This window comes from Aspergillus japonicus, assembly GCF_003184785.1.
Source record: "Aspergillus japonicus CBS 114.51 unplaced genomic scaffold BO86scaffold_7, whole genome shotgun sequence".
Classification (NCBI taxonomy): Eukaryota; Fungi; Ascomycota; class Eurotiomycetes; order Eurotiales; family Aspergillaceae; genus Aspergillus; species Aspergillus japonicus.
The window spans coordinates 649,866-663,223 of NW_020291644.1; the positions used below are offsets into that span (position 1 = coordinate 649,866).

The 13,358-nt window shown below is 54.2% G+C and overlaps 5 protein-coding genes across 5 annotated transcripts; 2 read left to right on the plus strand and 3 right to left on the minus strand.

The window, feature by feature from the left end:
- Positions 1-152: 152 nt before the first annotated feature.
- BO86DRAFT_396698 (putative PHD transcription factor (Rum1)) lies at positions 153-5,552 on the minus strand (the record flags this gene model as incomplete). Its single annotated transcript, XM_025673423.1, has 5 exons — positions 153-1,260; positions 1,314-3,982; positions 4,034-4,128; positions 4,178-5,069; positions 5,187-5,552. 5 exons carry the CDS (start codon positions 5,550-5,552, stop codon positions 153-155), a joined length of 5,130 nt encoding a protein of 1,709 aa, XP_025530964.1.
- Positions 5,553-6,085: 533 nt separating this feature from the next.
- Positions 6,086-6,734, minus strand: BO86DRAFT_386602 (uncharacterized protein). Its single transcript, XM_025671379.1, has one exon. The coding sequence runs from the start codon at positions 6,517-6,519 to the stop codon at positions 6,217-6,219; it is 303 nt and encodes a 100-aa protein (XP_025530965.1). The 5' UTR covers positions 6,520-6,734; the 3' UTR covers positions 6,086-6,216.
- A 1,393-nt stretch (positions 6,735-8,127) lies between these two features.
- Positions 8,128-9,354, plus strand: BO86DRAFT_416514 (structure-specific endonuclease subunit SLX1; the record flags this gene model as incomplete). Its single annotated transcript, XM_025674975.1, has 3 exons — positions 8,128-8,366; positions 8,421-9,090; positions 9,130-9,354. The coding sequence occupies 3 exons, from the start codon at positions 8,128-8,130 to the stop codon at positions 9,352-9,354; spliced, it is 1,134 nt and encodes a 377-aa protein (XP_025530966.1).
- Positions 9,355-9,405: 51 nt separating this feature from the next.
- On the minus strand, positions 9,406-10,129 carry BO86DRAFT_305637 (bifunctional thymidylate/uridylate kinase; the record flags this gene model as incomplete). The annotated part of the gene is made up of 2 exons (XM_025667663.1): positions 9,406-9,935; positions 9,994-10,129. 2 exons carry the CDS (start codon positions 10,127-10,129, stop codon positions 9,406-9,408), a joined length of 666 nt encoding a protein of 221 aa, XP_025530967.1.
- Positions 10,130-10,405: 276 nt separating this feature from the next.
- On the plus strand, positions 10,406-12,041 carry BO86DRAFT_305332 (tRNA-ribosyltransferase family protein; the record flags this gene model as incomplete). Its single annotated transcript, XM_025667655.1, has 3 exons — positions 10,406-10,631; positions 10,752-11,769; positions 11,867-12,041. The coding sequence occupies 3 exons, from the start codon at positions 10,406-10,408 to the stop codon at positions 12,039-12,041; spliced, it is 1,419 nt and encodes a 472-aa protein (XP_025530968.1).
- Between the last annotated feature and the right edge of the window lie 1,317 nt (positions 12,042-13,358).

The following is a 13,358-nucleotide window of genomic DNA, read 5'->3' on the forward strand; positions in this document are numbered from 1 at the left end:
AATTCAAACCCCAGACACGTCAACACCGTTACTCATTCATGAACCACACACAGAAAACCACCAGATGAAAACTTCGGAACGCCGCCGAATGCCTGAATGCAAGGTCAAGGGATCTAACAAGGGAGAGAGAAGAAGAGAAAAAGAAAGCGCGCTTATTCGATGTCGTCCACATCCACGTGACCATTGACTTTGTCGTCACTAGACTCATCATCCGGAAGTTCGGAATGACTCTCGCCGTTGCTCACATCAAGGACCTCCAGCGCCTCGTTGGCATGGGTGTTCTCCATGGGCTCCGGCTCGGGTTCCGCCTCCTGATCTCCTTCGGTGTCCTGGTTGGTGAGATCGGCAAACACATCGTCCAGGTTCTGCCGGGGACTGCTGTCGAAGGGATCCTGAGAGTCAACAACCCCAGGAGGGCCGTCGTGATGGTCCCGAGTATACCGCGGAGAGCTGAACAGAGACGTATCCAGGCCGGAGTGATGGAGGGGAGGGGATTGAGGAGGGAACGACGGCGAGTCTGCCGAGGAGACATGGGGCAAGAAAGCTGAGGATCCCGGCGCAAAAGCCGGCGTCGAGTCAGACGCAGAGAGAGTGTAGCTGGCAGAGAAAGGATACGGCGGGTTCTGCGGATCGCCCATGGTCAAGGTAGGTCCTGACTCCGAATTGGAACCGTCACCGCCGCCGGGAGAGGCCTGAAGCAGGGTAGGCCGACCCGTAGTGAGATCAATGGACTTGGGTCTGACGGGGTTGGGCTGCTTGGGGCGTAGATGCGGGGGAAGATCCTCGGGTCGCTCTAGGCCAAGCTGTGCCATGATCTTCTGCTGCTTGGTCGGACGAGGCTTGCGGGTGGAAAGTGACTGTTCCAAAATCGGCGGGGCCTCAGGCGCAACAGGCGCCCATTTGTGGATCTCTTGACGGAAGAAATTCGTTTCGTACGCCAACAGAACCTCCGCTCCCTCGATTTTACGCAAGTAGAAGATCAGCGTAGGCACTTCCTCGGTAGTCGTGCAGGCAGCATTTGTGAAGCTCTGAAGGAAATCGCGGAACGTGGTTGCTTGATTGACAATACTGTCCAGGATCTCTTCCTCGTCTGGTTGGAACGGCAGACCGGGGATCTCGGCTTGCCACTCGAGGAGGTCCTCTAGCTTTGGACGAGCAGCATCTCTAGGGATCTTCTGTCGCCAGTCGCAAATCGGGCAAGTGTACTTGTCGAATTCCTTGACTTTTCCACGGGCAATCTTCAAGCACTTTCCATGATACCTATGGCCAGTGTTAAACCAAGCTCCAGAGTAATCAAATCTCAGTAGACTTACCACTCATGACAGACCTCGCACTCAATCATCATGCCCGCCTCGCAGTGTCGGCAGATGCAGAACACATCTCGCTTGCGTGATTTCCCCCCGCCCCACATGCTGGGAGTGGGATTGCTCTCCAGCAGACCATCTGGGCTGTTGTCTCGCGACGCAGGCTCAACAGGAGGCCGGCAACGATCTTCCAGATCAAAGCAATAGGAGTTCCGCTTCTCCACATACTCCATGTGGGATTTCAGAATATGCAGTGGAGCATTGGCTTTGCCAAAAAGCTTCTTGCCCTTGCGCATCCAGTCTTCATGGCGCTTTTGTTCCCGCTCTAGGTCAATCGCGCCGGTCGGCCGACTGTTCAATCCCTCCAAGGACTCCATCAGTTCTCGAACATCCTTGTATCTGGGACGGTTCCGGTAATCCGGGTCCTTGCTTTTCTCATATAGGGTCTGGATCCTCTTCCGCGCCTCGCGTTGCTTGGTTAATATGGCATCTACAGCGGCAAGGGTCTCGGGGGAGACAGGGAAGCGAGACGCCTGCGCAGAGAGAGCCTCCAGTTGCTGGTAGTGAACGGATTCCACGGCCATTAGTTCTTTAGCCTTCGCCTCCCAGGCCTCACCAAGACGAGCGAGTTCCTTGAGGTAGATCAGGTGGTCGTTGGTGTCTGGTAAGTTCAACTGGTCGCCAGCGAGAATCAGCTCCTGGCAGTCCTTGAGGGTCAAATATTGATCGCGCTTGCGGCGCACTTCTTCTTTCCATTTCATTTGTCGGAGGATGTGCTCTAGTCCTTCAACCTCGGGTATTTCCACGTTGAAATTGCGAGAGGATTCCACCAGATCTTCGACTTCCTGGACCGATCGGATGTGGGGGTTCATGAGGGCAGCGTTAACGTCCTGGCGGAATTTCTCGATCTCGCGGGTCTTCTCTTCCAGTGCCGCCATCTGTGGACAGTCGAACGACAGTTTATCAGCCTCTGTAAGAAGGGCGTAGATGTTTTCTACTCTGCGAACTTCACGATCACGTTCTTCCAGCTGCGCAGCCTTGGAAGTACCCTTGCGCCACGCCTTCTCGTTCTTCCTCCGGTTCTGCTGCTTGCGGGTAATGTAATTGGTTGCTTCTTCAACCCATTTATCGCAGCGCTGGACAAAGGCCGCGAGATCTGGGAGACCAGGCAGATGGTATGGGATTTTCTCACCTTCGCTTAGTAAATTGTGGAGGACCTTCAACTGGGGTTTGGGCTCGTCTTCTAGAATTTTGTCGAGTTTCTCTCCCCATGCCTCTGGGATCCTGGCGCGTTCCTGGACTTTCGACACCACGGCCTTCAGGGTCTCATCGCTCATGCGGTAACGCAGTACGTGATCCGAGCCAAGTAGTCGTTGCGTTAGTGATTCTCCGCAACAGTCGTAGGTTTCGGCGTGTGGCAGACACACGGTTTTCCCCGTCTTCCGGCACCGGAACTGCGCGAGATAGGTATATGCCTTGCAGTACTGGCACTGGTAGTCATCTTCGGGAAGGTCTTCCTCCTCGACAACAAACTTCAATTGGCAGTCGCCAGTTGCGGGGTCCTCGGAGTACAGTGCGCACTTGTGCGGTGCGACTTCACGATGGCGTGCGGCGAAGGCGGCCCGATCATTCAATTCCCTTACGCAAGTACGCTGCAGAGCTGGTGCTAGCCACTTGGCGGTGGTGATGGACGAATCGCGGGCGGCAGCTGTCAGGAGCAGCTCGTCATGCGAGAAGCACGGGTGTCGCCGAAAGTCCTGCAGGCGCAGAACCCCCCTGGCGCCCCAGGGCTCCCAGTCAGCCGGAGCGAAATTGACCGCCTCATTGAAATTGAACCCATGGTTGAAACCGGCATGGTATGCCTGAGGGAAGGTGATGACAAATTGTCCAGCTCGCTGATCGAGAGCATAGACCCTAACGCCAGCTTTCCTGAGCTGATCGGGTGGCATCAACGTGACCAACTGGAAGAGAAGATCCGGCTGGCCTTCGAACAGTTCAGGGACGGCTTGCCGCATTGCCTCTTCGAACGCTTCTGCATCGGCACCAGGAATGCCATACCAGGTTTTGGTGGCACCGAAGTGCTGGTAATTGGCCGAATACGCGTAGTGGTCTTCATTGTGCCAACAGAAGGTCGAGAAGCACATACCAACGTAGACCCAGGGAACCGTCATTCCAGAGATATCGGACTTGATATGGCGGAACAGCGAGTCCCCATGGAATGGCAAAACGTTTAGATTCCAGGGGTCAACCGAATATGGATCGAGAGGGTTGCGTTCAATCGTAGGGAAACCACTTCCATGGGTGGTCGAATGGATATCGGCACCATATTCGACTTCAACGGTTTCTGTCAAGCTCTCCACCAAGCGCCAGAATTCACGCTCGACATCATCTTCGGACTCGCGTCTGTGAGTGTTGAGGACAGGGTCGAAGGGCATTTTGGACGCGAAGTACTTTTGCTTGAATGTATTCGCCTTTTCTTGGAACTGCTTGAGCGAATACACCCCACCCTCCTCGAACCCAAACTCCCCTGTGCCAACAAGACACTTGGGGCAATGCCAATCGTACTCGGGAGTTGTGGTGAGAGGCGGGTCGAGGCAGGACTTGTGATACCCATGATCGCAACTATCACAAAGCAGAATCGATGGCCGGTCCTCGGATTTACCGCAGACTTCACATTTCTAGGACTAATTAGCAAAGGCTCTGCAGCCGTACACCAAAGAAAGCCTTACATCTCCATTTTTCCGAATGTCCGTCTTGCGTTGCCGGGGCGGAGCAGGGCGGAGAAGACTCATATGGGACCCAGAAACAGTCGGCAAAGGCGCGTCTGTTTATGTCAGTTAGGACCAAATGACTTGCAGGCAAGCGACAAATACCTTTACGAAGACGCTTGCTGCGACGGCCATTTGCATCGAGCTCGCCACTCTCCGTTTGCGAACCACTCTCGTGGCTGATCGCGCGCTTCATGGGCGGAGCGCCGTGACCATTGCCCGGGTGTTCGGCCACACTCTTGGGAGTGAGGGAGCCATTATCGGCCTCACGCTTAACTGCTGGCGCGCTGTTCACCGCCACAAAAGATGGAGACCGGTTGACGGCAGTAAAGCCACCGGAAGTGTTAACCGCAGTGAAACCGGAAGCAATCGGCCGAGGCGGTGTAGGTTCAACCGGTGGTGTGGGTTTCTCTGGTGTCGCTTCCACCTCCCTGGAGGCAAGGACAGGTGCGCTTGCTATCGGCTGTGGCGTTGCCGAAGGGGTGCCATTTTCGGATGGAGCCGGTTTCTTTGGCATGGGCGATGGGTGGGGCGACGGCGTATATGGACCACCATGCTCAAGCTCCAGTTGTTGCTGGACCCCCGGCTTAGCCACACGTAGATATTCCTCATACGGTTGTAACCATCTCTGATAGGAGTTTTTCAGCGATGTAGAGAGGGACGACATGATCTTGCCACTGTAGCCTAGATCGCGGCCAATCTCCGCCCATTTCTTCATCTTGCAGACCGAGTCGAACCCGCCACGCACCTCGACTGCCTTTTTCAGTTTATACAGGTCCAGGGGGCGTTTGTCGACGCTGGGGAAACGATTGAGGTTGGTACCATGTTGCTTGTGAAACTTGGCTAGCTGATCGAGGTAGTTCAAGTTTGCACGAGTCCCTGGCTCCGGGTCAGAACTGGGCTGCGGAGCTCCACCGGCGGCAGACGTGGCTGAACGCGGGGGCATACCTCCTTCGACCGAGTTGAGCTCCTGTCGACGGGTTTTGAAGTGGAAACGCTATTGGAGGGTGATCTGGTCAGCCGCTTCCCTCGTTGCGAGGCACGTCATCCCACGCGACTATTCCCAGTCAAGGGACAAGGGGAGCGCGTCAACGAACGCATGCAACGAACATACCTCAGTGTCTATAGCGAAGGGCGGTTGCCAGTTTTCCGGGGGAATAATCCTGCAGATTCCATATTTGCTGGCCTCCGGCGCGATTCTGCGAATGTATGCTTCAGGGTCCTTGAAATCCTCCTCCGTCGGACGATAGGTTGGTGCCTCTTCTAGCCCATGAGGCCGAACTCGCTTGGTTGGTTCTCGGGGGGCATTGGGTTGGCCGCGTCGCTCTACCGTGGACAAATCGAGGGGCGCGGACCGTCGAGCGCTCAAGGGAACGTTGTGTGAATGTGAAGGATGGGTACTGGAAGATCGGGTAGGCTGGCGACTCGCTGAAGGCTGAATGCCCGCGGAGGTACCTCCTGTTGAGGCCGGAGCCACCATCTCTTAGAGCGTAGGCGCGGATCGAGAGGAGGGTGAATTTGCGCGTAGATTTACCGCGGACGGAAGGGGGCCAGCATCCGATGCGAAAAACACATGGATGGAGGCCAAGGCCAAGAGGAAGGAGAGGATTGCCAGCAGCAGGAGGGCGGTCAGCAGAGGTTTGGAGGAAGATCCTTGAGATCGGATGATAAGATGGGGCGGGAGGGCAAGAACTGGAGGGAGGGTCGAGAAAGAGAGTGGAGGAGGATAATTTGATGATGGGGGGAGGGGAGTGGGTGGGAAGGGAAAGGGTAGCCAGCAGCAGATGTTCCCAGGGAAGGCCGAGATGAACCCGGGAGGGTTTAGTGTGGAGAATCTCGGAAAAGGAACAAGCAGTCGATCAAGCTGGTAATGTGCCCACCGGGAGAAGTGGTGATGATTTTGAAGGGGCTGGGGTAGGTGAATCGGGAGAAGAGAGAGAACGAGAAAATCCTGAGAGAGTGTGGAGGTAGGAAACGAAGCTGATGCCGAGTATGAGTCGAGCAGTGGGGATGGGGGGGAGGGCCCGGGGGAGGTTCAGTTGTTGACAACGGGCGGAAGTCAAGTAGACCTCGTTATTAGCACGGTAGCTAGTATGTAGCCTGAATATGGGGGGGGATGGACAGATAGGTGAGTTAGCTAGCACTTAGCAGTAAGGATTGGCAAAAGGCCGTAGCCGGAAGTAGTAGTAGTGTAGAGACTTAGTGTAGTGTAGTGTAGTGTAGTGAGTGTAGTTCAAATGAGTATTGGGTGAGAATGAACTTCTTCCCTGGATGGCTTGCTCACCTTGACAGGAAACGTGACAGGCCCAATGTTTGTGTTTGTGCTTGTGCATAGACAAGCCAAGGCAAGAGAAGGAAAAGGAGGGTGGTGAGAGACAAGCGAGTGCGACCAGAAAAGAGAGGGAAAGAGAGTTTGCCAGAGCAAAAAAGGTCAGGATCCAAGCCATCAATATTGAGGTAATTCCATCGACTGCGGACGGCCTCAGGCTGGGTAATCAGTTACCATCATTTACCATCGATTACCCCCGGTGTATGGTAAAACTGGTAAGATATTCTCCCGCAACCCGCAAACGGTGATGTAACGACTGCTGAAACAGGCGGACTGCCCGGACTCGGATGAGCCCTTGGTCGGTTCCGGTCAATAGCGCTGGCATGGAGAAAGACATGCCGATGAACTGGGTTGAACAGGATGGGAATCTGGTTCAGTATATAATACGTTTGTGAAGTTTGTCTACTCTTCTCCAGCGATAAAAGTGCCTATATGCTAAAGAGGGACTCGAAAGTATTATACAGTACTGTACGTACTCTGCTGACTGACAGTACAATTACAGGACACAGCGAGGCTTGGCCTTGGCCTAGAACTATTTTGTATCCTGTATCCTGTATTCCTGTATTTTGTTTTATTGTGGTCCTGCCAGCCTCCCAGCCAGCCCTCACATTTCCGAGAGAATGCCACCATGACCAACAGAATGCTCTTGTGCCAAGTCAGTCATCGAATCAAGCTTCTAGAAACCAGGTATGAGAAGACATCTCTACCTCCGATGTCTTTGACCCCCCCCCCCCCCCATCACGTCTCAAAACAGAACAGTATGGTTCTGATAGTCCGTCAAGTTAGTGGGATAGAGACTTGGCCGGCCTTCATCCCACCAGGGCCCCGTTCCTGGTCAGAGAAAAATCAGGCAATGCTCACTTGAGACGGACGGACTACCGATCCAGCTGCTAGTCGAGCCCCGAGTCCGCATACTATGCCTATTTGATAATCACATGCAGTCATCTACCAGGCAGAGGATCAGTCGCTCAGCCCTTTGCGATGGCGAATGCAAATCCCTTTGGTATGTGGCCAACGAGGCATTCATCAATGGCGAATGGCTTGACCTTGGAATATCGCTCACTTGAGATAATGCCGTGATATACAAGCAAACATGGCGTCTAGTTCGCAGGCGAGAAATCCGGACATTCCAGCGGCATCGGATGTCCCTCGGTTGGTAAGGTGGAGGGTTTGATCATGCGACACCTGAAACGAAGGATTAACTGGAGGGGCTCGGAATACCCTTGACTGCTTATTCTGCAGCATGGTTTGTGTACATTGTACTCTTTGTTTGGTCCGTGGTGCGGATGGTACCTGAACTGGTCCGGGTCATGCAATGCTGATGATGGATGGCTAGCCCACCACCCTCTGTTGGCCGAGGCCAGCCTTGGGCTCTTGTTAGTGCCTCAGGCAACCATAAATTCTGACGCACGACCAAATAGAAACAAACTCTATACAGCACGAACATCATTAATAGAGCTACTCCTAGCGTGGATATGATGATTCCGGTCGCTAAGAACTTACATCCTTAAGCACGCATGCCATATGACATAGGAAGTATCTCATTTTACTGCTGCCAAACTCAGCTGTCATGTGACTCAGGGACTTGTTTTCAACCTACCATCCCGGTCAACCATGAACAAGAACCTCTGCGGTAAGAATGAGAAGCACTTTAAATGAAACCCTGATCTCAAACTACAACCGGCTGAGTCAAATACCCCAGCTTGTGCGCGTGTCTGTCAAACAAATGGACCTCGATCACACCAAGCCCATCCCAGCATACTACTGCTGCTATCTCCTCCGCTCCACCAAGAAGCACGCTTGTCTATACATCGGCTCCACTCCACACCCCGCCAGACGCCTCGCCCAGCACAATGGCGAATCCAAAGGCGGTGCGCGCAGGACACACCACGACGACAAGCGGCCGTGGGAGATGGTCTTGACCGTCGAAGGGTTCACGAGCCGAGTGGCCGCGTTGCAATTCGAGTAGGCAACCTTCCCCATGCCCTTCATGCCCGCGCCAATTTAACCGGTCGATAGATGGGCCTGGCAGAACCCCAAAAGGGCGAGGCAGATTACTGCGAACTACCACCCAGACAACGCCGGGGTCAGACCCAAAGGCCGTGGTTCGCGGAGGTCCATGAACGCTCACCTGGAGGATCTTCATACATTTCTACGGTCTACGCCCTTTGCGCACTGGCCCCTCAAGGTGCGCTTCTTCGCGGCCGATGTGCATCAGACCTGGAGAATTCTGGCAGATCGAGTGCAGGGGTTTCTCCCCGATCATATCGAGGTGATTGTCAATGGCAATTGTGCTAGACCGCCATTGCCACGTGATGAGGAGCAGGCGCAGGTCAAACGTGTCGCCGGCATGAAAGTGAATTACACGCATATGCAAGACTACATAGATAAGGCCATGTTCCTTTTAGAGGACTCGGAGAGCTGTCGGTGTGGGGTGTGCGCGGCACGGCTGGTGCCAGACGCAGAAATGGTAGTGGTTTGCGCCCAGGATAACTGCTATTGTACAAGTCATCTATTGTGTCTGTCAACGAGATTCTTGGAGGATTCTGATGAGCCAAATCGACTGGTTCCAATCAGCGGCGCTTGTCCGGGGTGTGGAAAGACGGTTCAATGGTCGCTAATGATGCAGGAGCTGACGCTGCGTAACTGCGGAGCGAACAAGCCGCGAGCGAAAAAGAAGAAGACCAAAGCGGACGTGACTCAGCGTGGCTCCAGGGTCACTCCAGAGCAAGGACGTGTCGGCGTCAACGAGACCAGCAACGAGCGTACACCAGTTGACCTTCAAGAAGCCGATCTCCCCGACAACGTCAGTCTAGATGAGAACTGGACTGAGTCGTTGGATGCGGACCTTGAGTCGGAAAACTTGATGGAGTCACAATCCCAGCCTACATCGACCAGGGCTGAGATCGTCATAGAAGACAGCGACTGCGAAGAGATATATACGCTAGAATGAGCAACGACGCTACCGCTAGCCGCTGCTCGCTATTGTGGGTAGAATAAGAGGTCAATGAGCGATCGATTCAAATTTCCTCAGAGGACCAATTGCATCCAGGCCCGCAATGCAGTCGATGACGCTTGTCTCAACGTCCTGCGCCACTTCCTCGAATGTCCTGCCCGCATCGATGGTGCGGATATTACCGCTCCGTTGCACGCGGAAGATCGTCTGGAACAATTCGCGCACGCGGTTCTGCATGGCCGCATTCTCATAACGTTCGGCTCCAAATCCTCCACGCTGAGCTGCTGCTTCTGGGGAGATACTCAGGAACAGACACAGGTCAGGCTGAGGCAGTCCGATCTCTGGCATCCATGCCCATTCCAGGGACAGCGTGGGATTCATCTTGGCGGCCGAATACACAGCACCGGAGTACGAATACCGATCCACGATGACAGTGACTCCGTTGGCAATATCTTGCTCGATGCTCTGGGCAAGCTCCCAGCGGTTTGCGGAGAAGAGAAGATGGATGGAATGGTCGTCCAAGTGCGACTGACCCCGCAGATAGCCATCGATCATCTTCCCGATGGCTGTGGTTCGGTCTTGACAGAGGTTAGATATAGTTTGTCATGCTTGTGTCATAAGAGTTTTGAGAAATACCTGGAAACCGAACATATTTCACCGCACGGCCTTCTTGTTGGAGCTTTTTGTGTAGAGACTCGCACTGGCTGGATTTGCCTGCCCGGTCCAAACCCTCGACGACGACAAGAGCGCCACGTTGAGCCGGTGTCTCCATTTTGTGACAAGATCACAGTAGGGTTGGTAGTGAGCAAAAGAGGGTTCGTTGTGAAAGATGATCGGCGTGGGGAGGTTCAGAAGGCGGCTTTAGTTATCGGGGGTGGATTTGGTTATCAGCCAGAGACAATAGTAGACTTAGCCTGATCGGGACAGACCGCGGGGATCTCAGCAACTTCCCGCAATTCCACAGGAATCTTCTTTCTAATAGCACTCCCAACTCACTATTTTCCTTGTCCAGCGTCTCTCAGTCGCATATAACCTCGCACAGGTCGTCATGGACCCCGAGTCATCCCTTCAGTCACCGCAGGAGATGCTCAAGTTCACCACCACAGCCTCGATTCTGACCCCTCGGCTGGGAAGACTGGCCGTTGCGGGCAGGAAACCCATCTCCACGCCGCACTATATCCCTCTAACATCTCGAGGAGTCATCCCGCATATCACACATGATATCATGCGCGATCAAACTGCCATTGGCAGTCTGTTTATTGGTCTTGAAGATTGTACGAACTTGTCCCAGCCCCTTGCACTGAGTCAACCGCCCAAGTGCAATATCAAATCCCAACCAAGAAAAAAAGGAAAGAAAACCGCTAACATCAATGCCCGTCGGGGGCGCAGATCAGTCATAGAAAGACAAACCCCGAAGCATCCCTTCCCTCCTGCATATACGATCCCGACGGCCGCCAACGAGTCGGCGCTGCGCAACTTCATCTGCCAACCCGATGACCAGTTGCTGATCATGGGCCCGCGTCGCGAGCCGCCGATCAAATGCCCGCCCTCGAACACGCCCAACTCGGTCGCCATCCTCACCTCAGTGGGCTACCGGCAACTGGAGGCGACACATTACCTGGATGCCATCCGCCATCTGCGGCCGGATATCATCGTCGGCCTCGCCGACCTGGTGCGTGGCCACAGCCCGGGTTTGAAGCGACGCGGGAAGATGGTCGACCGGACGCACGCCTACACGACACATGCGACGGAACAGCTATATAATCACAAAGACACAACGCAGCGATCGAACGCCGTCTATTTCGCCCCGGTGCTGCCGCTCGAGAACGCAGAGCAGTCCATCTACCTGGAGGATTTGGAGAATGACCTCCGCCCGTATATCTCGGGCCTGGCGCTGTACGAGTCGGCCTCGCTCTCCGCCGTGTCGGAGGCGCTGGGCGACCTCCCCCGACTGCTGTTCGGCGCACCGGCCACCCCCCACGATATCCTCCGCGATGTCTCGCTGGGCGCGGACCTGCATACTATTCCTTTCGTGGGTGTATGTTCCGACGCCGGCATTGCCCTGGACTTCACCTTCCAGCCGCAGCAGCAGGAGCCGCAATCATCTAGTACCTCCATTCCATTAGCCTACGACCTCTGGTCCCCCGACCACAAAACCGACACCCGCCGGCTCTCGGAATCCTGCGAATGCTACACCTGCCGCCACCACCACCGCGCCTACCTGCACCACCTCCTCTCCGCCAAGGAGATGCTCGCGTGGTCCCTCCTGCAGATCCACAACCACCACACCATGGACGTGTTCTTTGCTCAGATCCGCGCGAGTATCGAACGGGGCACTTTCGATATTGACGCCCAGACCTTCTCGCGGACATATACCTCGGAGCTCCCCGAGCCCAAGGGTCAAGGACCACGGTGCGATGCCCCTCCTAGAACAGATCCTCATATACATGCAAACATTTCCAAATTTACTCCAAACATTAACAAGTGCTAACCTAATACCAATGAACAGACTAAGAGGCTACCAACTCCCCGCCTCGGGCCCCAACCAACCGCGCCGGCACGCCCGGGTGTACGGCCGCCTCGACGACGCGGCGGAGAAATTCGCCGAATCGCAGTCCTCTGTGGCCACGCCCGACACGGGCGCCGAGGGGCTAGAGGAGCACGGGTTCGCGGAGAGGGCTTAGTGAGCTATGACTAGAGCATTATAGTTGAGAGATCGACATACGATATAATTTCAGAAGCATTGCGGGTAAAGTAGCTTAGCTTAGCTTGGTATAGCATAGCATAGTATAGCATCTCACGATCTGCATAAAGCAAGAGCATATCATATTATACAGAACACATAGAACATAAAGTGACCTACAAAACTTTCGACGAATTAAGGCATTGACCATTTTCTGATCGCTTCTTCTGGGAATGCCCATTCATTGAATATATGGATCCCTCTATTGCAGCCCAAAACCACAATCGAGAGAGAGAGGGGGGGATCAACAGCGGGTGCAGAGTACACAGTACAATATCCAGAACAACTAACTACCCCTTAGCCTACAACTTCTCGATAAAAAACACATCCTACCATCGATTCTATTCTATTTTATCTTCTGCAAGTGACGCGCAACAAGATAAAGAAAAGAGCAGGCGACAAGTCACTGAAAAAAAAGGAGGAGTGTAATGCTTTCGCGCAGCATACAACCCCAGGTCCGGATGGATATATACTAGGGTAGAAGCGCGTATCCCGACCCTAAAATGAGCACGATCACTCATTCGATCCCAACATCCAGTAACCGGCTATCAACAGCATAATCTGGCTGCAGTACTTCATATCCACATACCCACCCGATATCTCAATTCCCAATTCGAACCCAAACACCAGATAGTAGAACTCAGACACTAACCGCCCGAAGTCATGCCGTCACCACCACCATCAAAGTTTCCAGGACTATCCGGGCGGGAGCCGTCCTTTTATCCGAAGTCAGCAGAGAAGAGAAGAGAAGAGAAGAGACTGACATGATTCTCCATAGCCTAGACTACAGTCAGAAGAAGAAGAAAAAAGAAAAAGAAACTCATGATGAGTCGATTACGTCGAAGACTACTCCGTAGAGCTGGGGTCAGGTTGCATCCGGAGCATGACCCGCTAAACCCCATCGGTCCATGACACTGCCTACTCATGTATACAGACAGTAAGTCAACACCTCTTCACCTCTTCACCTCTCCACCTCTCCACCTCATACCTCTTCAACCACTCACACCAACTCTCCCACAAAGCTTGGCGGATGGGGGGCTCCACCCTCTGGCAGCTGTCATGGCATCGACCATAGAAAAAGAATGTACAGTGACTGTCCTCATCACTCCGCGCCGCCTTACCTGGTCGACACTCCCTGCGATCCGTGGGTTCTCCCAAGTCAATTCCCCTCGTGCATCGAATGAACAATCCCCCATCGTCCGCTCGGCCCGGCACTGCACTCTCCAGACGGACACCCAGTGCCAGCCCCATGTCTCAT